General features: G+C 50.0%; 1 protein-coding gene across 1 annotated transcript in view; it reads left to right on the forward strand.

Annotated features, from left to right (window-relative positions):
* The window catches only part of DOC2B (double C2 domain beta), a 125160-nt gene that overhangs the window by 84328 nt on the left and 15117 nt on the right, over window positions 1–25715 (forward strand). Inside the window, exons 5-6 of the mRNA XM_077836864.1 lie at window positions 17068–17194; window positions 19757–19914. Of these exons, the coding sequence (XP_077692990.1) occupies window positions 17068–17194; window positions 19757–19914 (285 nt within the window). The remainder of the gene's footprint in view (window positions 1–17067; window positions 17195–19756; window positions 19915–25715) is intronic.

A 25715-nucleotide genomic window follows, 5' to 3' on the forward strand; every position in this document is an offset into this window, starting at 1 on the left:
AAGTTCCAGTTCTATTAATCTTGCCTCATATGGAAGCTGTTCCATACCCCCTAATCATTTTTGTTGCCCCTTTCTGAACCTTTTCCAATTCCAATATATCTTTTTTGAGATGGGGCGACCAGATCTGCAGGCAGTATTCGAGATGTGGATTTATGTAGAGGCAATATTTTCTGTTGTATTATCTATCCCTTTCCTAATGATTCCCAACATTCTGTTAGCTTTTTTGACTGCTGCTTCACGTTGAGTGACTGTTTTCAGAGCACTGTCCACAATGACTCCAAGATCTCTTTCTTGAGTGGTAACAGCTAATTTGGACCCCATCATTTTATATGTATAGATGGGATTATGTTTTCCAAAATGCATTACTTTGCATTTATCAACAATGAATTTCACCTGCCATTTTATTGGCCAGTCGCCCAGTTTCGTGACATCCTTTTGTAACTCTTCGTAGTCTGCTTACAGTCACTTAACTATCTTGAGTACATCTAATAAATAACATACATTTTTAATGTTTTATTTGTTACTGTAGCACCCAGGAACCTTTGCTATGGCCCCTGACCCCACTGCTATTGTTAGGTGCTGTACATTACAATTGGTATTTATTAGGAGTATTACAGTAGTGCCCAGGAGCCCCAGTCATGGTCCAGGACTCCACTGTGCCAGGTGCTGTACAAATATCAGACAAAAATCAGACCCTGGCCCAAAGAACTTACAATCTAAATATAAGACGAGAAACAACAGATACAGATGGAGAGGGGGGAGAAAGAGGGTATGTTTCTGGAGTATCTTTCACTTGAGGTTCCCAAAATACTTTACTGACTTTAATGACGATATCCCTAAGCCTTGGTTAGTGGAGCCCTTGGTAGTGGCCCATGGAGTCACAACAACACCTTGCTGTTATATCACACACAGATCCCAAAGTGCTTCACAAGGCAAGTCCATATCATTGTCCCCAGTGTACTGGCTGGTCACCTGACACTGGCTCCTCCTCCTTGTTTCTGGCTGGCAGATGTCCTTAAAGGACAGCTAGGCATAACCTGAACACCTACTTCTCCATTTAAGCACCTGCTGAAATTGCCACAGAGACACAGAGGGACTGCAGCTAGGAAGGGATGTGTCCATGAGAGGCACTATCTATAAGATGTGCATCACACTATGAATAAGTTTGAGAACCCCCATGGGAACGCACTAAGTGCCCAAGCCTCTCCCCTCCTTCCCAAGCTTACGTAGGTTGTTACATCTATTATACAGTTGTGCGTTCTGATTTAGAGGTGGTGATGAGCCCGGGATCACATAGTAAGTCAGCGGTAGTCAGAAATAGAACCCAAAAGTCCTGATTCAGTGGGAGGGAGCATAAAGTTTAATGAGCAATGATTGTTCACTTGCTTCTTCGTTTTCTCCAGAGATACTTCTTACCGTTACTAAACCGAGGAGCCAAAGACAGGAACAAGTCCCTATTAAAAGCCATCAAACCAAAAGGGAGACTCGATGGAATATGATTAGGGTTAGGGGGCTGGAATTTTTTTTAAAGGACTCATAATGGCCAAGTCAAACTTTCTGACAGATGCTCTGCTACTGCGGTTTCTCATGGATCAGATTTTATAACCCACAGTGTACAAAAATCCATTGCATTGATTTCTTGTAATAAAATTCAAACAAGTGTAATTGAATTACATCTGTTACCAAAGGGAAGGGCTAGGTGGGGAGCTGCAAACAGATGTGATACTCTCGCTGCAATGAAATATAAGACTCATACACTTCTAGCATAGCATGTTTAAAAAGCCCTGATAGGCAGAGAAGATGACATTAGCACACTTAACATCCACATCCCAACCTGCAAATAACTCGGGTGCACCGAGCAGGTCAAAGGGATTGTGGTTGCTGATGTGAATTAAAGAAAGATCCTGTTTCTACTGGCATTGGAGCTTTCTTGTAAACGTTAACATGTCTCCTGTGAAACCGTTAGCCTCTGTTCAAAGGCACAAACACTCCTGATACTCCTTGATAGATGGCTGTATCCAAACGAGAATGTCGACGGGACCTCATCCTGTTACATCTGTGTCCATTTCCATTGCAGCCTCTGCTATCTTATTAACCCAGTTCTTACTGATGGGCTAATAACTGCATCCTTGGAGGGAATTGACTTTGCAGCACTTACGATGAATAGCTTTAATTCTCTTGGAACCCAGAGGGAATTCCCCACCCTGCCTCTGTTTTTTTACAAAAGCGTAGGTTTTTCTAGCTGTCAGCCAACAGGATCCTTTCTGCTTGGGTGAAGAGCGTACCTGGTCGGTAGCAATGTGATATGGCTTGCTTGTGGGCGGGTTGACTCTCTCCACCCCTGTTTGCTGTCTTTGTCCATCCTGATGAGTTGCTCAGAGTGAGAATTCAGCTTTAGTGGGACTTGAGTTTGAATAGTTTTAATGGTTTGGCATCATTCAACATTCGCAACACAAGGAAAGAGGGCTTTCTGTCTGTCCAATGCAGATTCAAGTGCTGCCCCCTGGTGCTCGATGCTAACTCATGTCCAGTGCTCCGATAATGGAGTAACTAATGAACAGGTGGTTGGTCCAACTTTTCCCCTTTACTGGTTAATGGAACGACTGGTTTTGACTTGGTTAATGGTAAATCTCTTAAGACACTGTCCTCTTAATTTAAATAAATAGGTTACATATTTTCAGCCTCTTGGGGATTGGTTGAAGGTTCCTAAACTCAAAAACTTAACACATAGAATTTCTGTTTTCTAAAGGGTTTTTTGCCTCACACTGTGACTGTCAGAGCCTGGATTTGCCAACCTTCCTCAAAGTAAAGAGTTGGCTGCATTTTACTGGTGGATAAGGTGTTAACTGTCCTTGGGCATTTGAGAAAGGGACAGGCTGAGGACTGGATGGGGTTCTTGATTGGTCAGGGATAATTGGGTTTTGGCACTGAACGTGATGGCTGGATGGGCAGTGAATTTAAACAGGATTATGATTTGTTATATGCTTGCACTGTGCTTAGTGTTGGGAGCCTCCTGCCTCTGTCACAACGGTAGCTTCTATTATCTAACATATACTTGTACTAAGAAAGCTGAAAGCACTCTCATCTGTTAAATGCTTCCTTCCCTGCACTTCTAGTTCCCTTTCCCATCCTGTCATACACATAGTAAGGGACAGTCTCTGCCCTGGCCTGTGCTTGCTAAGTAGACAGGACAAAGGAGGTGTCATTATGCCTGTTATACTAAGGCACAGAGAGGTAAAGTAACTCAACTGCTGTCATGCAGGGAGTCTGGCAGAGCCCAAAATTGGTGTGTGTTAACATTGTGCAGCTTAAAAGGTGTTCCAACACAGCATCCTTTCACAGCGTTGGCAGGCCCTGATGCTGCATAGGGGACACAATTGTATACAACCTAGGACCAGTTGTGGCACCCTGCCAGTAGCCCTTGCTCCCATCCTCTTGCCCAGTGTCTGTGGACACACAATAACAGAACGAAGCATCCCATGTTCAGCCTGAGACCCTTCCTTCCCTCCAATGGATCCGAAACCCTTTGTTCAAAGCCGCTTTTGCTGAGAGCGCACAGCCTTGAGCTGTTTCTTTCCTACCCACGTTCCTTCTTATGTGTGCTTTGCCCTCTCCCCGCTCCTTGCCATTTTATCTCTGCACTCGCTCTCTTGCAAGGCTGCCTCTGTCACGCACTTCTGCAGGCTGCGGGCTCACCAGGGGGCTAAGACCATTGTAAAGCCTACTTCAGACCACGTGCTATCAGCCCAAGACATCCTGATATAAGCAAGCATGCACAGCCTTTGTTGGGAGCATTCAGCCCTCACAGCGTGAAGCATGGACCCTTGGCCTTAAGTTGATTCAAGTAAACATCCATCAGTTTTGAAAGCATCACAGTTTAAGATGCAGCAAGGGAACATGATGCTCCACATGCAGTGAGCATTTATCGTTCCACTGGTTTCTCTCCTGAAGCTCAGAGTGGTCTCTGCAAAGTAATGAAGACATGACTCATTAACTGCCAGTGCGGAAAAGGCATTTATAGATTTAGCATGGAGATGAAAATTCTCTGAGCACCACTGAAACTCTGTAAGCAAATTATTGCCATTATGTGCAATCAGCCAGCACCTCTGTTTGTTTGCTGTTAAGAGAGCTGTGTAGCTGGAGATACCTAATTGGTGGAGCATCATCAGCAGGGTTGGAACATATTTGGGATGTGGTTGGCCATGTCCAACATTAAACTCACTCTGAACTCCAGACCCCGAGAGGAAACCCTCAGTTTGCTCCCCACAGAATTCTTGGAATACAAGAAGGTGGATTCATGGCTCAGCAGAAGGAAAAAATCACGGTCAGTAAGGGCTTTTCCTGAAGGTCTGGTACAAAAGAGCAAAACCATAAGCAGAAAGAAAACTGATAGACTCCTCAGCTTGTGTGCAAGCTGGTCCTATGGGCCTGGCTGTGAAAGCCTGGTGTCCCAAAGACATTCCCCCTACCTTGTTTCTCGGGCAGCCCATGCCCTCTAAGGTGTGAGAGCCTGAGGCAGTGTGTATCATTGCTCCTGTCCCGGTGTCCTCCTGGACAGCACCCTTGGCACCTCTCCGCCTGCTTTACCTCTGTTTCGTGACTTGTTACAACTCACACTTGCAAAGCAGTTTAACTGCACTGTGATAATATTGGGGGCAAATCCTGTCCCCCTGCCCCAGGTTTGGAAAGCACTGATCACTGGGTGTTAAGCAGGGAGGCCTGTTGCTTCAGCGCCTGCAGTTTGAAATGAGCCATTTGTTAGTTAACTGGTTGGAGCCCTCTTAGGAGTTTATAGCTGGAAAGACATGCAGTCTGCAGACTCCTTCTATTAGCTGGATGAAAAGGAATTAATTTAAGGCAGTCTGCAGTCTCTGTTCAGCCGGGGTAACTTCATTAATGGCAGTGGGTTTACTCTGGATTCACACTGGTATAAGCGAGGTAGCCTGGGTGGTGAAGGTCTCTCCAAAGCAAGACATTAGGAGCTGCACTTGTGCAGACTTCATTAAAATTTAATAAAATTCGATCTATTGCTGAATGAAATCATGGTTCTCCTGCCCCTGGCATTTGAAGGCAATTTAATAAGAGCCCTCTCTGGCAGCATGGTCAGGCAGGAGAGGAAGCAGCCAGCCTGGCTCTTGGCTCTGAATAATTTTATTTTAGTCACAAATGACTTGGGTATTCCAATAGAGGAAAGGTAACAAGGCGACCAGCCCGGAGTTGCATGACTGCTGCTCGCTGTGCCAGGCTGCAGGCTGCTGGAGTCAGTTTGCTCTTAAGATATCTTGGGGGGCTGCCTCAGCTCATAGTGAGTCTTATCAAGTGCGCTGTGTGTGTCAGGTGATTTGTCCCACTGACCACCCTGGTAGGTGTCCATTGCCAAGTGCATTTTAGTGCTTTCCTGCTGCCTTGTCCGTTTTTCTTAATTAGAGCTCTTTTAATGAAGCCGCTTCTGCAAAGGTATTGTCGCTACTCAGTAAACTGCACTGTTGTCTGAGAAATCTCTCTCCACAGCTGAGGATTCTAGTGTCAGGAGCAGCTTAAACCTCTAACCAGCTAGGTACTAGTGTTTGATGTCACCTGGTAATAGCTGGGAAAGAAAGACCTTGCAGGCACTCGGGGCTCCCAAGTTGTGTTTTTTTTAGGGTTACCTTGTAGAAAATGTTGGGGTAGTGGAGAAGCATCCTGTGGGTAGAAGTGGAGACTGGGAAGGATGGTTTCTAGATTCTTTTATTATTTAGTGTTTGCATTGTGGTCACACTCAGGGCCCCCATCCTGGCCTGGGGCCCTGTTGAACTAGGCACTGTATGAACACACGCAAAGAGATCATCCCAGCTCAGCTCAGATACTGACTCGCTGTGTGACCTTGGGCAAGTCACTCAAAGATCCCAGGAGGAGGAGGTCCAGAGTTGTCATGATTAGTGGTGGTAACAATTCTGGAAGGAATATTAAACCTCATGCTTCAGGGGCTTAAGCCAATCTAGAACTATCAGACACCAGGAAGAGACCTAATGGTGAGGGGGTAGATTATCCTACATCTATTATTGTGGGAGTCTTCCACTAGGGATGTAAATATCGTTTAAAAAGTTAACTGTTTAAACCATGAAAATTATATTGTTTAATTGGTTAACTGATTAAAGGGCGAGGGGCTGGGGTTGCTCCGGCCGGCCTGGGGCTGGGGTCGCGCCGGCTGCCTGGCCCAGAGCTCCGGCTGGTGGGTCGGCCCAGGGCTGGGGTTAACGGTTAGGGTGGGTTAACCAGTAAGACTCATGCTTACCGGTTAACCATTTAACTGTTTAATATTTTACATCCCTATCTTCCACCTCTCTCTGAAGCATCTGGTGCTGGCCTCTGTCAGAGACAGGGCACTGGACTAGATGGACCTGGGTTCTAATCCAGTCTGGCCATTCCTATGTTCTCTGTGGCTACATTGCCCATCTGTAATAAGCAGGCACTGAGTTATGGTTATCAACATATGTTGACCTGAGAGGTCGTTATTGACTGAGGCTTGGTCAATATTTTCTTCAAAGGGTGAGAAACACTAATGTTCACTGAATCCTGAAGTCAGAGGATGGATTGTGACCTGCATTCTGCATGCCTGCAGCAGGAGTGTCTGAAAATCTCTCCAGTACAGCCATGAATTTCAGAGGCGTAACAGGGGGTTTTAATTTAGAAAAAAAAACATAAAGAAGCGTTAGTGGAACTTCTGAATCAACATTGTCAAAGGCAGGTCAGGTCCAAGGACCAGAGGGAGCATTACCTCTTATGAACCAATTAGGAAGTTGAGATTTACGTAGACTATTTAGCTCGTCGGAGGTAAATACTAATGTTCACATAGATTCATGCGGTGGTGTTGTAACCGTATTGGTCCCAGGATATGAGAGAGACAAGGTGGGTGAGGTAATATCTTTTATTGGACCAGCTTCTGCTGGTGAGAGACAAGCTTTCGAACCACACACAGCTCTTCTTCAGGTCTGGGTAAGCTTGAAAGTTTGCCTCTCTCGTCAACAGAAGTTGGTCCAATAAAAGATATCACCTCACCCACCTTGTCTCTCTGGTTTTCACATAAACAGTCCTACTCTGAATCTCTCCTGAGAAGATCTGAGGTTGGAAATAGCTACATCTCCTCCTTTTGGTAGTGGCTGCTTGTGGATTTCTAGCACCGAAACTAGCTTGGCTCAGTTGTGTATTGAGTGTGGGTGTTATGTGTCTTTCCCCATCCAAGCAATCTTTGATGCCTTGCGATTCAAGTGAATTGGCCTCGATGTCATTACCAGACAGGGCTGGCTAGGGAAGGGGGTTTCACTGGATTCTGTGGAGATGAAAGGCTTTTGGAAATGGTGCTAATGCAGCTCGATTGAGGTGGAAGGAGCTCTGCATTGATCTCCAGCATCCTCTGACAGCCACAGGCGCCATAAAATAGAAAGGAGCCTGGCGATTACACCGCTAGAATTGCCTATAAAATATCCCACCCATCCCTGCTTGGGGATGGCTGGGTGGGAGCATCCCAGTTGGATGCACCTTTCCCTCCCCTTCGCCTTACCCAATCCACAGCTGTGATTAAAGTTAAGGAGAGTCGCCTACATAAACCCCTGTGCTTTTCATAACCAGGGGCTGGGCTCAGCACGTGAGCATTATGGGGGACAGCAGGGTGTGGGGTTGGATTTCTCTCCCCCTGGTGGAGTTTATCCCCTGTTCTGCACGTGTGTTCACACACAAGCCATTAGGGACTGACTTATAATGTTGCCTCCTGCGAGTCCTGAATGCATCAGTTGGGATGTATTGGGGAGGATGCCCCAGATCTTACCAACCCCCAGGTGTCAGTAGGGTGCAAAGTATCCAGGCTGGGATTTTCAGAGAGGCCTAAAGGAGCAAGGTACCCAAAGGCATGAGATTTGCATGCCCTAGCTGCCCTCTTCCCACTCCACACTAGCCCATACTGGGTTCAGCTGTGGTGCAGCTGAGCCCTGTGTGGGTGTATCTGGAGGATTGGGGGAGGTGATTCGCAGGCCACCGCAGAGAATGCTCCGACAATTCCAGCTGGTGACAGATGGCCCAGTTGGGCTGTACCAGGGAACACTCCTGTGCTGACGGCAAGAGGCTTAGGAAACCCAAATGGCTCTCTTCTGTCTTTCATATCTCTGGGTCCATGGTGGGAAGATAAACCCCTAGCTGGGAGGCTGCTGCGTTTGGGAGCTTAGTGCTAGCCTCTGGAGTGAGGACCAGCCTCACATGGATAGTAGTAACTGGTAAAAGGTTAGCATTTGTACAGGGCTTTGCAGCTCCAAAGCGCTCTGCAAACAGAAACTCATTACTGAAGTCTGCCACATTAATTCTTCAGAGGATGAAATAAGCAAACAAATAAGCCCACAGCAAGGTTAGATATGTAACAAATCCTGGCTTTCGTCTCAGGTATCGCTCCTCTGCACACCCTGACCACTCAGAATCAGAGGGCAGATTCTAGCGGGGCTAGAACGCAGATCCAGAATTACAGTCCCCATCACTTGAGCGCAAGGAGATTCCCCGCTTGCAGTACAGGGCCTGTGACAGACAACTGAGCAATTCTGTTTCCATCCAGTAGAGGGGGTGATGCCCATACATGCTAGGCCAGTGGTTCTCAATCTGTGGGTTGGGACCCCAAAGTGGGTCAACCCAGAGCTGGCGTTACACTTGCTGGGGCCTGGGGCTGAAGCCAAAAGTCCGAGCCCCACTGCCCAGGGCTGAGGGCTTCAAGCTTTGGCTTCCTGTTCCCCCCCACCCCCCCCCAGGCTTGGGCTTTGGCCCCTTGCCCAGGGCAGAGGGGCTTGGTCTTAAGTCCCCCTTCCCAGAGTCGTGTAGTAATTTTTGTTGTCAGAAGAGGGTTGCGGTGTAATAAAGTTTGAGATACCCTGCGCTAGGCAGTTCAGACTCTTATTCTTTATAGGCACTTCTGGCTGCGCTTTCTGTTTTTACTCAGCAGCTGAGGAAAGTGACTTTTGCAAGAGGTCAGCTATAATAATTGCTTAAAGAAAGTACATGGTAATTAAGTTACTCTGTTAATTTGCTGCCGGGCAAAGCATGAGAGAGGTCTGGGAAGCTTACTGGGCTCCTGCTTAATGGCAAACCAATTACCACAGGAAGAAGGGGAGGGTTAAAAGAAGGACCATAGAATCCCTTGGCCCATTAAAGTAGCCACAGACTGCCTGCATAGCCCCTAGTTCGATGTGACTTTTCATCTTGCAATGGAAATGACTCCTCCGGCTGTTGTAGGGGGAATAACATCATGGCAGGCTGTGATTCTGTATTGCATCAAGGAGGGCTGATTTTGTTCTACCTGCCTGCTGTCCCAGAAAGGAGCAAAGAGGGACTGAGACATGCACCTTGGTGGCTTACATTGTCTCTATGTACATGTCTAGGCTCAAGGGAAGGACGGACCAGTGGTTAGGGAACAGGCCTAGGACTTGGGAGAGCTGGGTTCAATTCCCTGCTCTGCCACACACTTCCTGTGTGGCCTTGGGCAAGTCACTTACCCTGTTTGTGCCTTGGTTCCCATCTGTACAATGGGAGTAAGAGCCCTGCCTCACTGGGCATTGAGCGGATAAATCCATTAAACATTGAGAGGTGTCCGGATGTCGGGGACAGATAAGTACTTTAGATGAAAGTAGCAGGGGAAGAGAAGGTGCAAGGAGCCACATGCAGGCAAAGCCGACCAGAATGTCAGAGATTGAGCAATCCCAATGCAGAGCAGGAGTGGGAAGATAGAGGCTGGTGAGCTAGCCTGGCATGAGTCAGAGCAGGAGGGCTTGGGGTGTGGCTTCCTCCCCACCTGCTAGCACCCAGAGGCATGTTCTAGGACAGCATCCTTGTAGGTGCTATTTCTGCACATGCAGCCCTTGGAGATGAGCCGTCCCCTGGACCCATTCTTACACCAGAAGTTCCCCATCTCCTCTCTCCCCAACCCCTAGCCCGGCGAGTTGCAATGTTTTGTAGCTGCATCCGCACTTGTGGCTGCTTTGCTTTAAGTCCATCTCTTCTAAGAGGGTTCTCCTTCCCTTGGAGCAAAGCGGCCCTTGTTAACGTGGGGACTTTCTTCAGGGTTCCCTTGGGGTCCTTTCCTTGGCTTTAACCTCAAAAAATTCTATCCAAATTCAAGTTTATTCTAATGGGAAACAATAGAGGGGGTGAGGTGGGGGGAATCTGTCCCCTGCTGGATTCTGCTAGTAATGTGCTCCCCAGCACGGAATGGAGAATAGACTCCAGTATGATAAACCAATCTCTGGTGATTTCATTAGCTGCTAATACAGGCTCTGGAATTGTTAGCATACACATTTATTAGCACTCTTGCTGCCTTGATCGTTTAGACTGGTCACATTTTTTTAAATTGTTCTTCCCTGTACAAAAAAAAATTTATCCTGCATGCATGGAAGCACTCGTCGTAACATTTAAATTATTCCAATTATGTTGGTTTTGGCCCCAGTTCCTCATGGAAAAGAACACTGAGCCACTGTAATTAAAATAAATTTGACAACCTTATCACATCAACTATCTCCGCGACTTGGAAACGCGGGAGTTTGTTCTCATCTTGATGCACAGGGAGGGCTCTCATCCCTCTTCGCCTACACACAGAGTGAGAGCGTGCTCTGAAACCGGAGGCAGAGGAGCAGCAAGGTCCATGTGCATTGGCAGCCCAGGTGGGATGCCTTGGGTAGAGTGAGAAACCCAGCCGCGTTGTCAGGGTTTTGTGCATACGCTTTGTAGACAGTCTGCATGGACTGCAAGGCAGCCAAGCTATGGGGATGAAAGCCCGGTGTTAATGGCAGGTGTCTTGGAACCAACGTGGGTTGGAAACATTGTTAAAGCAAACAGGTGCCCGAAGCACTCACCTCCAAAGGAAAGGGCCGACACCCAGAGTCACGTGACCTGGCCACATGGCCCAGAGGGGAGCGTACAGCTAATGGGTTTACTGGATTTCAAACTAGGGGGCTGGGATCAAATTGGTGTGTGGGCAGTGAGCAACAGAGTGTGCGTGTTGCTGAGTGTCTGCTGCTTGATGATCTACACTTAAAAGTTGCATTGCGTAGCCACATCAGTCAGGGATGTGGAAAAACCCGACTGACACGGCTATGCTGGCAAATCCCCCAGTGTAGACACAGCTGTGTTGGCTGGAGAGGGCTTCTGTCCACATGGTGATGCTCCTACACTGAGAGACAAAATCCTGTTGTCATAGGCTGTCTCTCTGTTGAGGGGCCATGCCTGTGTGGATCCTTGGAGAGTGAGAGAGAGGAACAAGGCAGAAAGGCACCTGGCCTGAGACTCCGGCACAAGGGAGCTGTCTGCAGGCAGGTCTGTTCCCAGTACCATTCCAGGAAACAGGAGCTTGTGTCAGCAGAGAATGTTCACAAATCACACAGAGGAGATACCCTGCCCCTGCTTCACTGATTCCTCATCCAAACAGCAGTTGCCTCCCCAGACCCTGAATTTCAGCCAGAGGCAGCGCTTCCGAGAGGCAGCGAAAGGTGCCTGGCAGGTGTTGCAGCTCCACTGCCTGGGTGCCTGAAGCCTTGCACACACAACACCGCAACTTCTGCACCTCAGTGGTCCAACGTTCCAGCCTAGCGCCAGCCACAGGAATCCTGAGCCTCATCCCCCTGTGCCAGTGACTCACTCAGACCTTGGGCAGGTCACGGAGGGTCCGATCCAAAGCCCGCTGAAGCCAATTTTTCTGTTCACTTCAAAGGCGGCTGCATTGGGTCCTTGTCTCCTGACTTTCAAACCTGCAGCTGCCACTGATTTGCTGGGACTTGTGGATGCTCAGCATCTCTGACAGTGGGTCATTAACCTTGGCCTTTCGAAGTCTGCTGCTGTACAATGGGGGATCAGGCTCTGAGGCTGGCAGGCTAGGTGGTGGCTCATTGCCAAGGTCCCCAGGCCTCAATTGAAAGCTGACAGTTACAGAGCTGGAATCAGTCTGGCTCAGCTGTGTGCTGGTGGTGTTAAAATAGGTATTAGAACTATAAGAATGTGTTTAGCGTTTAGACTTCATTGAATGCTTGTGAGTTGCTGCCACCTATATCCCATATTGTAAGGCATAAGGGATATTTGAGCATCTGCATTGTAAGCCACCAGACAGGAGAGACACATTAACTCCTGTGAAATGCTGGTCCCCAACCAAAGGTGTTGTGTCCTGCCTGACAAGGAAGGCCTATCGATGCCAGACAGGCTAGACTGGAACATTGAAAAGGACAAAACACTTTGTTGTTACTCCCCCCCTCCACCCCGCTTCCTCCTCCATACACACATGAAGATGAGTCTTGCAAGTTAATTCCTCCCATCAGCTGAGTTTGCTGCTCAGAGCAGAAGGGGGAACAAGGAGGAATTGGACCTCATTGTTGCTTGACTCTGGGGGCAAGGGGTTTCTAGGCTTATGCAAGGGATCCTCAGTTGCTTAGCCTGCGTTAGCCCTAAAGGACATAGAATCATAGACTTTAAGGTCAGAAGGTACCATTATGATCGTCTAGTCTGACCTCCTGCACAATGCAGGCCACAGAATCTCACCCACCCACTTCTGTAACAAACCCCTAGACATCTAGAGCTTGCTTCTATTACCTTCTGAAACTTAAGACTTTAGCTCATTTGGGTGTGTACATTTACCCGCTTTAACCTTGTAAATAATTCTCTTATTTCCTTTTCCTACTAATAAATCAATACATAGTTTATGATAGGATTGGCTACTAGCGTTGTTCTTGGTGTGAGATCTAAGGTGCAATTGACCTGGGGTGAGTGACTGGTCCGTTGGGACTGGATATAACCAGAATATTGCTGTGATTCGTGGGGCAAGGGCCCATCACTCATAAAGACAGTCTTGTCTAGATGAAGAGACAGATGGGGATGCCCAAGGGGGCTGTCTGTGACTCCATGGTTTGGCTGTTATACTGCCTGAGGAATATATACTGGATACTTGGTTGATGAAATCTAAATATAGAACTCAGCCCACTTGGGGGTTGTGCCCTGGGTCTTAGCAGTCTGCCCTGAGGTTGGTACTCATGCTCTTGAGTCTGCAGGACAGCTTGATCCGGGCTACCCTATTTATTGTTAGCTCCTGGAAGACAGACGGACACACCCGTGCCAGCCCCAAGGAGCTCTCTCACACACACACACACACACACCCCCCCCGAAGAAGCTTACAAACACCGAGTCGAAAGGGAAGTGAGGTTCCCAGCATCCATGATGGGCCTTGGGGATTGTCAGGAACTATTTTTTATTTCTGTGCATTCAGCACAATGGGGCCCTGATCCAAATCGGGGCTGCTGAGCACTAGTGTGATGCATATAATTACGAACAGTGTGTTTGTGTTTTTAAAGCACTTTGGAAATGTAGGACCCAATCCCCACTCAGGTGAGGAGTCCCATTCACTTCAGGGGGCCAGGCTGCAGGATTGGGCCCATAAATTGTTTGTTTCTATTACCATAGTGGCTAGAGACCTGCACAGAGGCTGGGGCCCCATTGTGCTAGGTGCTGTGCATACATATAGTAAGAGACAATCCTGCAAATAATAGTTTCCATAAGAAAAAATACCTGGAGATCAACGATTGGGAGCTGTGCGTTGGTGGCTGGGAAAGTTTTTAATGTCAAATGTGAAACCTCTCTGAATGCATGAATTCTTTAATTAAAATTAATGTGGCCACTTCTGCTCCTGGGCTCTAAAATTCTAATAAAACCCACATGATAACTTCTCTCATACACAAAAATTAAAGTGTTCTGGATACAGATGGATTTTTCCCCTCAATATTTATTATTTCTTTCCACTCGGAGCCAAGGAAACCTTAAGAAATAGGAATTTATATGGCACCTTTTAAACTGCAGGATCTCTTCAAACACCAACTCAGATACAGGTACAACTGAGGTGCAGGACAGAACCAGTTTGCGACAGAAAGTGAAGCAGAATCCTTTACCCAAATGAAACGGGCAGAGGATTTAGCTAGGCAGAATGTAATGTTCCAGAGTTGAAATGTGAGTAGACCTCACCAATGTTGTTTTATTATTTGGTCGGTGGCCATGCCTAGGAGTTGCCAGGACACCATTGCACGAGGTGCTGTGCAAACAGAGGTGGTCTCTGTACTGAGGAGCAAACAATCTGTTAGGGCCTTATTTTTGCCAATAGTGCTTTGCGATCTTTATGGATCAGCCTCTCCCCAAGAGAAATCTTATCTGAAGGGGACCAAAATACGACCGGAAATAAAGCATACATTTTTTATAGAGAGGGTAATTAACCATTGGAACAACTTACCAAGGGTCATGGTGGATTCTCTATCGCTGACCATTGTTAAATCAAGATTGGACATTTTTCTAACAGATCTGCTCCAGAGATTTTCTTGGAATGCTGGTTCTCTGGCCTGTGCTATACAGGGGGTCAGACTAGGTGATCACAGTGATCCCTTCTGGCCCAGAAATCTATGAGTCTGTGAAATGCTACTGCCAAAAATACAAACACAGCTACTTCTTGCTGAGTTCCTGGCTGGGATTCAGACTGGCATGGCTCCATTCCAGCCCTGCCGCCGACTCGCGATTCTGGGCGAGTCACTTAGGGCCAGAGTTTTCCAACCCATTCATAGTTAGACCTACTTGGAGTGCTTTTGGAAATCCCACTCAATCTCTGTGCCTCAGCTCCCCACCTGTCACATGGGGATAGTAACACATCTCCTCCCCCTCCCCTCTGTCCTTGGCTGCCTTGTTTATTTAGAGTAGACTAGTAGCTCTTTGGGGCAGGGACTGTCTCTCCCTATAGGTTTGTGCAGCTCCCAGCCTAGTGAGGCCCCGATCTCAGTTGGGTCCCTCTAGGTGCTACTGTAATGCAAATTGGTAAATATTAATAGGAATAAATTGGCACTTGATGGTGCGTCTCATCTGTAGATCTCAGAGCACACTATAAGGCTGGCCCCAAGCATTAGGTGAGCATGAAGTTAAAAGACTTGCCCAAGGTCATACAGCTAATCGGTAGCAGAGATGGGATTAGAATCCAGGAGCCCAAACTCCATTTTCCCGGCAGTGCTTCCTGCTGCTCTATGGCCTGACCCTGCAACTCCCGCTGACTTCAGTGGAAATGCTCAGGATCAGGCCAGTAATCTGCGAACGAGCATGGCCCCTGCAGTAGCCCAAGTGCCGGTGCAGGAGTAGGCAGTTTTCACCTGTCCATCTCAGGCAATGGAAGAACCCCTCTGCTGTGCATCTCTCTGGGTATTGATAAGATGCCTCAGAACTGTAGGGGTGGATTTCCTGTCTCTCTGAGCCACCCGTGACTGTGTCTGGCTTTGGCCTTGTAGGCTACATCAGAACAAGTTAATGTGTGTAATTTTAAACTTAGAGCAACCTTGACCAGAATGATGAATGCTCTGCAGCTGCCAGCAAATGAAAAGTGGATCAAATTGGCCAGGCATATTGAATGAGCCATCAAGGGGAGAGGCAGCGAGCCAGTGGCCTCTACCCTGAGGTGGGGCCATGCGAGAATGTGTGTGTGTGTATGGGAGAGCTGGCCAGGCGGATTATATTGTTCTCTGCAAGCAGGAGAGTTGCATGCATTAGTGTTTCATTGCTCACAAGGGGGGCTGAGCATGGGAGAGCCTTATTCCAGTTCACGCTCTGGTGCCAACTGGCACACGCAAGAGCGAGCGTGAGTCCCACGCCTGCTTTGATCACCAGCCTGCCTCCGCCAGCACGTATTGTTTGAGAGCCGCCGGTGGTTCCCTTGACGCTGTCACTCTCAGGAAATGAGCTATGAGCATAGTCTAACTCGGTCTGTCAGCTACAGGGCTTGGAGCTTTGAAGCCCCCACCTGGAGCTGTATCCGCAGCATCGCCCCTGGTCAGCCTGCTGAGTTATTCTAGCTACATTTTGGGTCTCGTTAGCTGTTTAAAAGCAGTGCCGCAGAGGAACAACATGCAAGGTGACATTTCCAGCTGCTTTAACTTTCCAGCATTGAGAGCATGTGGTGGCGGAGTGAGATTCCAGCCTGGAGGTGCCTGTATTTGCTCCTTTTACTTGGCTGAGTTTAAAATTTGCAGTGAAAAGTTTGACTGGGCGGCAGTCAGCTAGTTCGGGCCTCGGCAGCAGGACTTGTGTTAAGCAGAGAAGAGGGGAAGGGAAGAGTTCATCACCGGAGGTTTTGTGTTCTGAACAGTGTTTAATGCAAACTATGCTCTCATTCCCTGGCACTCCTGGGCCAGCTCCCCCACCCCACCTCAGCCTGTGCTCCTGTTCTCCCAGCGCTCTGTCCCCAACACCTATTAGGTTTGTTCTAGGCCACAGGAGCCGGATAATGAAACTGACCAGCCTTGTTTCACCATCCAAGCAGAGTGAAATCCAAAAGTCAAGAACTGGCACAAAGCCATCAGGGGTGGCTTCGCAGTGTAACCATCAGGGTCAACATAGCTGCAGCCAGGGTCCAGCGCAGAAGCATTGACTGCAGCCTTCCAGCCAAAGTGCATACGCTCAGTTCGCTGTGTGCGTGGAGGCTCATGTTTAAACCCTGGCCTTCCCGCTCTGCGAGGGAGTTACAGATCAGACGAGCTGTTGCAGGACCCAGTTTGCCCGTGGACTTCTGTTGACATTGTCTCACCCCTTCCATGGCTGTACATCAGCTGATGCCCCCCAAACCAGAGGTGGCTCCATTTTAATGGTGGTACATGTATTCACTCTTTGTAAAGTGGTCTGGGATCCTTCAAGGAATGCACTTCAATGATCCTGGAATGTGCACCTATGGCTGCTCTGCTTCCCCTCTCTTTCTGATGGGGAGGAGTCGAGTATGGGCCCCCTTCTTTGGAGCACTGAAGATAGCTTCCCTCACTGCACTGAGAAATGCTAAACCTCTGAGACATCCCGTTTCTGACAGTGCCCGCGTAGCCCTTAGTGAAGGATCTGGCTCATGTTGGGGTGGCGAGTCGCTCGTTTCAGTCTCTGTCTGGGCCGTGCTTTGAAGGCTTAGCCCTGAATGTGGCATTCAGTTCACCCCCCAATTAGCAGGAAATACAGATTGTCCCCTCCTCTTTTGCCAGCCTGTCTCAGGACTGATTCTCCTGCCCCTGGTGTGTGTTTCAGAATTTCTGTCTGCGACGAAGACAAGTTCCGCCACAATGAGTTCATCGGGGAGACGAGAATCCCGCTGAAGAAGCTAAAGCCCAACCAAACCAAAACCTTCAGCATCTGCCTGGAAAAGCAGCTGCCGGTGAGTGAGGGCAAGGCTCTGGGGTGGGTGACCGGGCAGTGGAGTAGAATGTAGCTTTGACTGATCAGCTCTGCTTTTGGCCTCGTCTCCTTTTTGCTTCTTCAGCCCTCCCTCAGCTGCTTAGGAGGCGCTTTGGGGGCCCCTCTCCCCAAACGGGTGTGGAGGGAGTGCCCCCTCGCCAGCCTGGCCATTGTGAGTTCTGCCTCTAAAGGCTCGTGCTTGGCTGCATGCCAACAGCAGAGCTGCTGCTGAGCCTCCGGGCTGCAAAGGGGCCAGCAGCAACAGCCTGGTGGAGGACACCCTCCTCTCCCCCATGGCAGCTGACAGGCTAAGGCAGCCTAGAAGGACTTGGGCCAGCCAGAGGGGAAAGATGCAAAGCCAGCAGCCCTCCACAGCACCAGGAGGAAAGAGATTCCAGCTCACGTGTTCGTGCAGCGCAGCTTGGTTTGGTGTGATGGGCTCCAGAGCATAGCTTATTTAGCCTTGGAGGAGAACTTGTGTAAGTGTGGTCATGAGCAGGCTAGGGTGTGCCACCGCTGCCCCCTTTTGAATAGAATCAGAACGACTTGACGATGTGCCATAAACCCCGCATTGCTAATGGAGATTCTCCTTTAGCTCACATGGCTGGGGTTTGTGCTTTTGGAGTGTGTGCATCTGAGGGGGGGTCTGTTCACCTGCAGTCCTGTGTTGCATGGTGTGCAATGGAAGTGAGGCTTGTTACAGTAGGATAAACAAACTGCTAAACTCTGATCACCTAGAAATGCTGGCTTTGCAGCTTATCCCACTCTTCACATTGGAAGAGTGTGGGGAGGAGAGGTCATCCTGCCCGGTGTCCTGGCTAATTGCTCACACTAGCACCTTTGGATAAGAGGAGCAGAGCTGCAGGATGTTTCCCTGGGCAGCGACTCCTTTATCAGTGCGGATCACTTCTTGGGGATATTAAGCCATGTACTTGTGCAGGACACACAGATCACAGATGCTGTTGTCCTTTAAAACCATCCATCCTTTTCTTCCCCTTAAGCAGCCCTGACAGCCAGCCAATCTCTTTGTCCTGCCGATCAGCCCAGCAAGGCTTATTGGCTCCTGGGTCTCATGGCAGATGTCCTTTCTCGGGCCTGGGGGGCGGTTGCAGATGACTGCAGTCTCTAGTCCCGCTGGGGTGTCCAGGCAGGTGCACGGAGAGAGCTGTGTGTTTCCTTGGCGTGTAGGCTCAGCAGCGAGTGGTCCGTGAAGGATGTTGATACACTGAGGTGTGCAGCCACCTCGGTGTCCTACCCTCCCAATGGCAGCATTGGCTTCAACTGAGCGTCTCCTGCTACTCGCTGCAAGAGAGAGCGAGAGCCGTGTCAGACCCCTGGAGTGAAATCCAGGCCATTAAAGCCAGTTTGGCCATTGACTCTGATGGGGCCAGAGCAAGCAGGCTGCCTGCAGGCTGAGCCTTTCCAAACCACCCGCTTCTCATTAATTCTCCCAAGTCCTTAGGCAGCTGGAAACCTCAGCCTTCCGCCTCCCAATCCGTCTGCTGATTGGATCATTAAACTCCCTGGGTCCAGTTCCCCACGTGCCCCCGTCACACCCATTTAAAATGGGAGATGCTCCATTGAAGCCACTAGCCTTATCCCAGGCTGAGCAAGAGCAAAGCCAGGCCCTGGTGCAGGGTTGCATTCAAACAGAGGGGTGGTGGCCCAGTTGCACCCGCCCCATCCTTGGTCATCATAGGGTACCAGGCACATCCCCTTTGTGCTCCAGCAGCCTCATCATGCCCAGTCCACACATTGCTTGCCTTGGGATGAGTCATCTCCAGATTCCCTACCCAGGAAATCCTTGCCCAAGAGTGCATGGGGGAGGCACCGTGACTGAATCTGAAACCTCCTTAGATGTGCCACTAGTTACCATTTGGCCTGCTTTTAATCCCGGCTTGCAAGCAGGGCCTGGCAATAACAAACAGGCCTGAACTGCCCTCGTCGTAGCTAGGCAGTGATTTATCACCCCAGGCGAGCGCTGTCAGCCGAGTTTCATGCACTTTGGCTCTGGGCCCAGGAGAGTTTCCCCTCCCATGCAGCACTCCTGAGCAGCCCCTGACTTCCAGCCCGTGGAGCTACGGTATTAGTAGCTTTCGGACCCCAGGGTGTAGGCAAAGAGCCACTGGGATGGCTCCTCGCCAGAGCAGGGAACTGGCCCAAGAGGGGCCCGTCTGCAGCGGGTGTAATTGGTGTAGCTGCACTGCCCGGGTCCATCAGATGCAATGGGCAGCCCAGACAAGGTGGCTGAAGGCTAGAGCTGGGTTCCTGGTGAAAAATGCAGTTTTGGTGACCCCGAAACACTGTGTGAATCCGTGTCCATTTCGCCAGATTGCTTCAGTCGGAAAGAAATCTGAAAAAATCCAAGTGTTTCAATTGTCTTATTCAAAATGACTTTTTGTTTTGAAGTTTCCTTTCCTTTTAGTTTTTAAATATTAAAAAAACATTTTAAAAATGCTCCAGGTGGCAATGGGATTTTCACTGTGGATGGAACAAACAGCTCACTGAGTTGTGCTTGTTTCTCTTCCCCCAACTCCCCCAGATAGATAAAACAGAAGACAAGTCCCTAGAGGAGCGCGGCCGGATCCTCATCTCCCTCAAGTACAGCTCCCAGAAGCAAGGTCTCTTGGTCGGCATCATCCGCTGCGCACACCTGGCTGCCATGGATGCCAACGGCTACTCTGATCCCTACGTGAAAACGTAAGTACGTGATGCGCGATTTGAAGATGGAGGCGGCCGATCCACCCCAGCGACCAGGCGGAAGGGCCAGGGCTTGTTTCTGGCTTCGTTTGTTGCAGGGGATTCCAGCCCCGGTCCTGTGCAGAGTTGGCATGGAGAGAAGGGAGCCTTGAACTAGCCTGGCCATGGGCTTATTTGCTGGGACCAGAAGACGATGCCCCGTCTCCTGACTCGGTGCATGCCAACGAGGCTGGGGGAGTGGAGGGGGGTGTTAGCTGCCCCTAGCCTGGATAGATAGCCCACGAAGACTGGGAGTGTCACAGGAGCCAGAGGTGCCCAGCGCCTAATGATTCCTCAGTTCTACGGCCAGAAGGAGGCATTACAATCAGCTGGTCAGACCCCCTGTGTAGCACAGGCCTGGGAGCCCACCCAGTGAGGAGGCGACCACTGGACGTGTGTCCTGGCTGCTGTATCGCAGGCAGGCGAAATCTTGGCAACTGGACATGGTCCTGATTGTCCCTTCCATATCCCTGACCAGGACTTTGGAATAACCCGCTCCCCTCCCCATCCTCAGCCAGAAAAGGCTTCCCATGTGTTACAGTGAGCCCAGTGCCTGGTGGGTGCTAAGTCTCCTAGGGTCAGATTTTTAAAGGTATTTAGGAGCCTAAATATGCCCACGGGCACTGTGGGGGAGGGTTCCGAAACTCTTGTGGAATCCCAGCTGCCTGGCTACAGCTACAAGACGATGGGGCAGCAGGGAAATAGCCACTTGAAAGGGCAGAGGCAGTTCGGTGCCGCCCGCAGCCGGCAACATCCTCTGGTTCTGGTGAGCCGGAACCGCCTCACTCTTTGAGTCATAAAGACGCAATAACAGATGGGGCGAGGCAGGTGTCCCACATGTGATTTTAGTTGCCAGTGTGAGGACAGTGATCAGGCAATTGCTTCTGACATGATCCAGTGACTTTCCTTGCAAGCTAACGTAATGATTTAATTGTTCACAGTTAAGTCATTATTCAAGGCAATCAGGAAACATTATGCAGGGCTGGTGCCCATATCATGAGACAGGAATATTTAACCCCTTGAGAGGAGCTTGAGGAGCCTACAAGAGACTGTCCCCACCCATGCTCTGCCTTCTGATCCACCCACACTGATGAGCACTTGAGCGATCCAGTGGTGCACGTGTGGTCAGATCAGGCAACTTGGCATATGCTCTGGAGGCCTAGAGGGTTAGATCAGGGGACTGGGAGTCAAACTTTCCTGGGTTCTGTTACCAGCTCTGCCTTTGACTCACCTGTGTGGCCTTGAAAAACAGGGGTGGCTTTGTTTGCCTCCCTCAGAGAGACAGTATGGGGCGTAGCAGTGTAAAGCTCTTTGAGATCCATGGGTCAAAGGTGCTATGGCAGAGAAAAGCGTTCTTAGTGCTGCCAGGTTCCTCATCCGGGAGAAGAATAAGCAGGAGTATTCGTCTGTGCGCTACTTACCTGGCCAAGCACCTGCACTACGAGGGCGTGTTAGCAAAAACCTGCTAGGGCTGGTGCTTCCCAACCTACAGCATGGGCCATTAGCCACCAGTCTGCAGAGCAGAGTCCTTCCTGGTGGAACCTGGGAGATAGTATTTTGCTTACCAAACACTGAGTGGGTGAGGGGAATTGGTGCAGGGATCTCGGAATGGGAATGCTGACTCACTGTGGTGCTGAAGGGGTTAAGGAGGCAGCAGAATCTTCTCAGTGAGTGGGATTGTGGGGGTCCATGCACTGTAAAAGCTGCTGGGTGCATGGACCAGAGGAGCTGCTGGGTGCATGGAGCCTTGAACCATGGGGAGGATGGTTAGCAGAACAGCGTGCATGGAGTCCCCCATCCGCACTCCCAAACAGCATGTGGTGTAATGCACCATGCCTGGGAAAGGTCGCGGTGGTTCTGGCTTTGCATCGCTCCAATCTGGCTCCCTCATTAATGCCCTGCAGATGAGTAATGAGTCGCAGCTTCCCTTTCATTTGTTCCTGTCCAATTCCTGGAGCAGCGGGGGGGCCTGGGAGTCTGATTGGGAGGCTGTGTGAGACTGTCAGCAAAGCTGGGGGTAATTATCTCTGGGGCAACAGATCCCCCACCCCAGGAGTCTGTCCGGCACTGCCATTTGGCTTGGAGGCTTCCCATCATCACCCCATGGTGGCTGACAGCTACAAGCAGCTGCAGCGATCCAGTGGCAGTGGGGGGCGTGTGTGTGTTTGTGGAGCCCCAGCACGGCAATTTCCTCCCTCTCTTTCATATCAGGGGCCTCTGGCTGTTGAGAAGGGAGGGGAGAGTTTGGGGGAATAATTGAGATGTCTAATCTTGATTAGGGCCCTAATTAATTCAGCAAACCTGATAGTTTGCATAATACGAGCTCATTTCCCTGTGCTGGGGAAGCCTGGAAAGATTCAGTCCAAAGAATAACTCAGGCCAGTTCCCTCCCTTACATAGATTTTAAAGGATAGCACAGGGCTATGCAGCAGGCTGATTTTGAGTTGGGGGTGAAAGCCAGTGCCTGTGAAAGGGAGACAGCAGCCAATGGAGCAAGACATGATGCAGTAAACTTATCCCCCACATGTTCTCTGAAGGTTCTTCACTCCTGACCAGCAGCCCCCCTACTGTTCCAGCCCTTGGCTCCCCCCGCACATGTAGTTTTTCTGATGCTCCTCAGTTGTGACCCACAGCCACTCCTGGGATCTCTGCCAAAGCACCTCCCTCTTAACCTCTACCCCATTGCTGTCTCAGCCCTGAGCTTCCCCTGAGGAGAAACTTCCCATGTGTCACCGGGGGTGGGGGGTGGGCTGTGTGATGTGCACAGGTATCTGCTAAGGACAAGGCTGAGGCCAGGACACACCTTGTTGTGGACTGGGAGCGAACTGGGCGTGATATTGAAGCCCTGATGTTAGAGTGAATCTTATCTCGGAGCCTGGGCAGGAGTTAGGGGGACTGGGAGCCGGACATGGAGCCGTTCACCTGCTGGTTCCAGGTAAGAACTCAGCTGTCCGGGGTCCCGTCACAGACAGGTGCCTCCTTCCTGGTTTATGATTTTGGCTCCTGCTCAATTTCCTGCCTCCCTCCTCCAGGGCCCCAGGCCAGTGACCTGCAGGGCTAAGAGAGCAGCTGGTGATTGTAAGTAATCAGGACAGTGCTGGCTAAAGGGAAGCCAGAGGAGGACATGGTGATTTCTTTGCTTGCGACTCGGCATCTGTGAACTGTACACACGGCTGGTCTCTTCTACAGCCTCCGGTTCGTGCTGCTCCTTTGTCCTGTCTGCCCGCAGCCCGATCCTCTCATCCGCCTCTTCTGTCTTCTCACTGCCTCGGACACCTCCCAGGGCAGGGATGTGTTTGTGCAGTACCTGGCACGGGGGAGGCCTCTGTAGAAACAGGCTGAGATTTTCCGAGCCATTGGTAGTGTGACATCCAGTTCCTGGATGGGCATTGGGCATCCCCAGCCCCTTTGAAAGTCTCACCCATAGCAAACCAGGGAGTCCTGCGTGTTTCAGGCTGTGCTGGCCATGATGCAAGAAGCCCGCAGCCATTGGTGCGATAGTGTATGCTGAATTCCATTTCAGGCTGTGGTTCATGTGCAGAGACGGGTGTGGGGTGAGAGGTGGCCTGAGATAATCAGCCAGGCTGAAAAAGCCAAAAGCCCTGTATCCCTATGATCTCCCCCCACCGCTCCCTGCCATAGTGCATGGGCAGGTAGCGTGTAGTGGACCAGTTCTGAATGATCCTCCCTGCCCCCCATCCAGCTCTGTCCCACCACTTAACAAATAATTGGATCAGCTGACCTGTAAACAGCAGGCAGCTGCTGCCGCTGTTCCAGCCCGGGATCTGCAGACATCAGAATTGTGTCTTGGCAGGGGCACACGGCTGGCCGAGGAGATGGGCTAACGGAGCCTGTTGGAGAGGGTAGATTGCATTTGCTCATCTCAGAAATACAGCATTGCTGAGACATGAACTTCCTCCTCGCTTGCACTGTGCCTGTTGGATCCTTAATTCTACACCTGCCTGCATTCCCCCCACTCCTGAGTCCTTGCCCTTTGGGGGTGCATGTATACCCAAGAGGGCCCCGGGTGCACTGTGCTGCTGAACATGTGTTAGAGGCGTGGTCTAAAGAGCCTGTGGTATTTTTATTTTTGCAGAGCAGGTGTGCTCACGCCGGTATCTGTGGCTCAGTCCCAAAGTGGGTAATTACATTCTGCCTACCCGCCCACCCCTTTCAGTTCAGTTAGACAGAGGCTTCCTGTCCTAATTGGAGGTGTTGCTGTGCACTAGTTAGCAGCTGGTGTGTTTCACTCCAGAGGTGGCTACATTTCAGCCAGTGTATGAAGTGATTCCTGTGTATGCCAATGTTGAGGTTTGCAAAATGCTATATAGGACATCCTTATTACTACTGCCTAACCCAGCCTGTGCCAATTGTATTGTTGATAGGCAGCTGGAGGGACTATTGGGACTCTGTTGCAGAACTTACAAGCTCACCAGTTTCCTGAACAGAGAAGCAGGTGGTTGTGATCTATGGGAGGCCCCAGATGTACTTGCACCTCGCTCTTGGGCTGGCCTGTTGGCACATTTTCTTTTTGTCTTGCACCTTGAGAGCCTGTGATCGTTCACTGGGAAAGAATTGTTATTCAGCAAAGCCGGACCCAGCTTCTTGCCCTGTAAAAGACTGATGTCTAAAAGCTGGAATGTGGCCCCCGCCCCTGGAGAAATGGCCTGTTTGAGCAGAGTCGGAGTACACCCCCATGAGCTCCCTGACCTCATTGCTATTCCACTCCATGCTTGTAGGGTGACAGAGCACCTGCAATAGCTTTTTATATGAATCCCCCAGTGGTCATTATTCTCCTAGGGGAATAGCTTTCAAAAAATAGGGAAGCTAAAGGCTCTTGCCCAGGGAAACCACGCCGGTAACGTCTGGAGAAGGTCCAAACCATTTGTGCACCATAAACTCGATGTGGCTAAATTACAGAGATGTGAATTGAGATGCTTCTTTCTCTCTCGCTGTGTCAGAGAGCAGGTGCAGCATGCAGCGTTAGCACAGGAATGACTTTTATTTCCTTCCTGCCAAAGGGATTCTGCAAACCCTAATCACAACAAAAAATAAAAAGGCCCAGGCCAGGGTCGGGGGGAAAGCGTGCTGGCCATGGAGTGCTGCCCCGGGGTGGGTGGTTCTGTGACAGCCACCATCCTGTCCCACACCAGGGACTGAGCGAGGGGCCAGTGCTAAACCCATGAGACTACAGCTTGAGCTAAAGAACCGGGCTAGTACTAGAGCTGCTCAGACCCTATACTACCCGTAACGCTCACCGGGTGTTACATCTGTATCGGTACGTACCGTAAGCTGGGCAGGGCAGGGGCTGTCTCTAGTGTGTACATGTGCAGTGCTCAGAACAGCAGGGCCCTGATCTCCAATCAAGACCTTTAGTGCTACCATCATATTACTAACGGGAGCTGGGTAGTGCTGTGCAGCCTAACACTCTGTAGCTCTCACCATACGTGATCAGCCCCGTCCAATGCACGGTACTCAGGTGTTATGACATTTTGTGGTTCCATACTGAGAGACAATTATGTCAGTAGCAAAACCAATCTGCATAATGGTTCTGTACAGGCAGTGATGCCAACTGTGAGCAGCCTAACCACTTCTAATTACATGAGAATACCTCTTGGTCACCTCGCCATTTGTACTGCAAACACTCTCAGTGCGGCTACATCCTGATAGTCCCCTATCGATCCAGTTGCCCCGGTTTATCCCTTAAGGAATGCATTCTGGGGCAGGTAAGCAGGCTCGCTTTCTAGCAACGACTGATGTTT

This window comes from Eretmochelys imbricata, chromosome 17 (genome assembly GCF_965152235.1).
Source record: "Eretmochelys imbricata isolate rEreImb1 chromosome 17, rEreImb1.hap1, whole genome shotgun sequence".
Lineage (NCBI taxonomy): Eukaryota > Metazoa > Chordata > Testudines > Cheloniidae > Eretmochelys > Eretmochelys imbricata.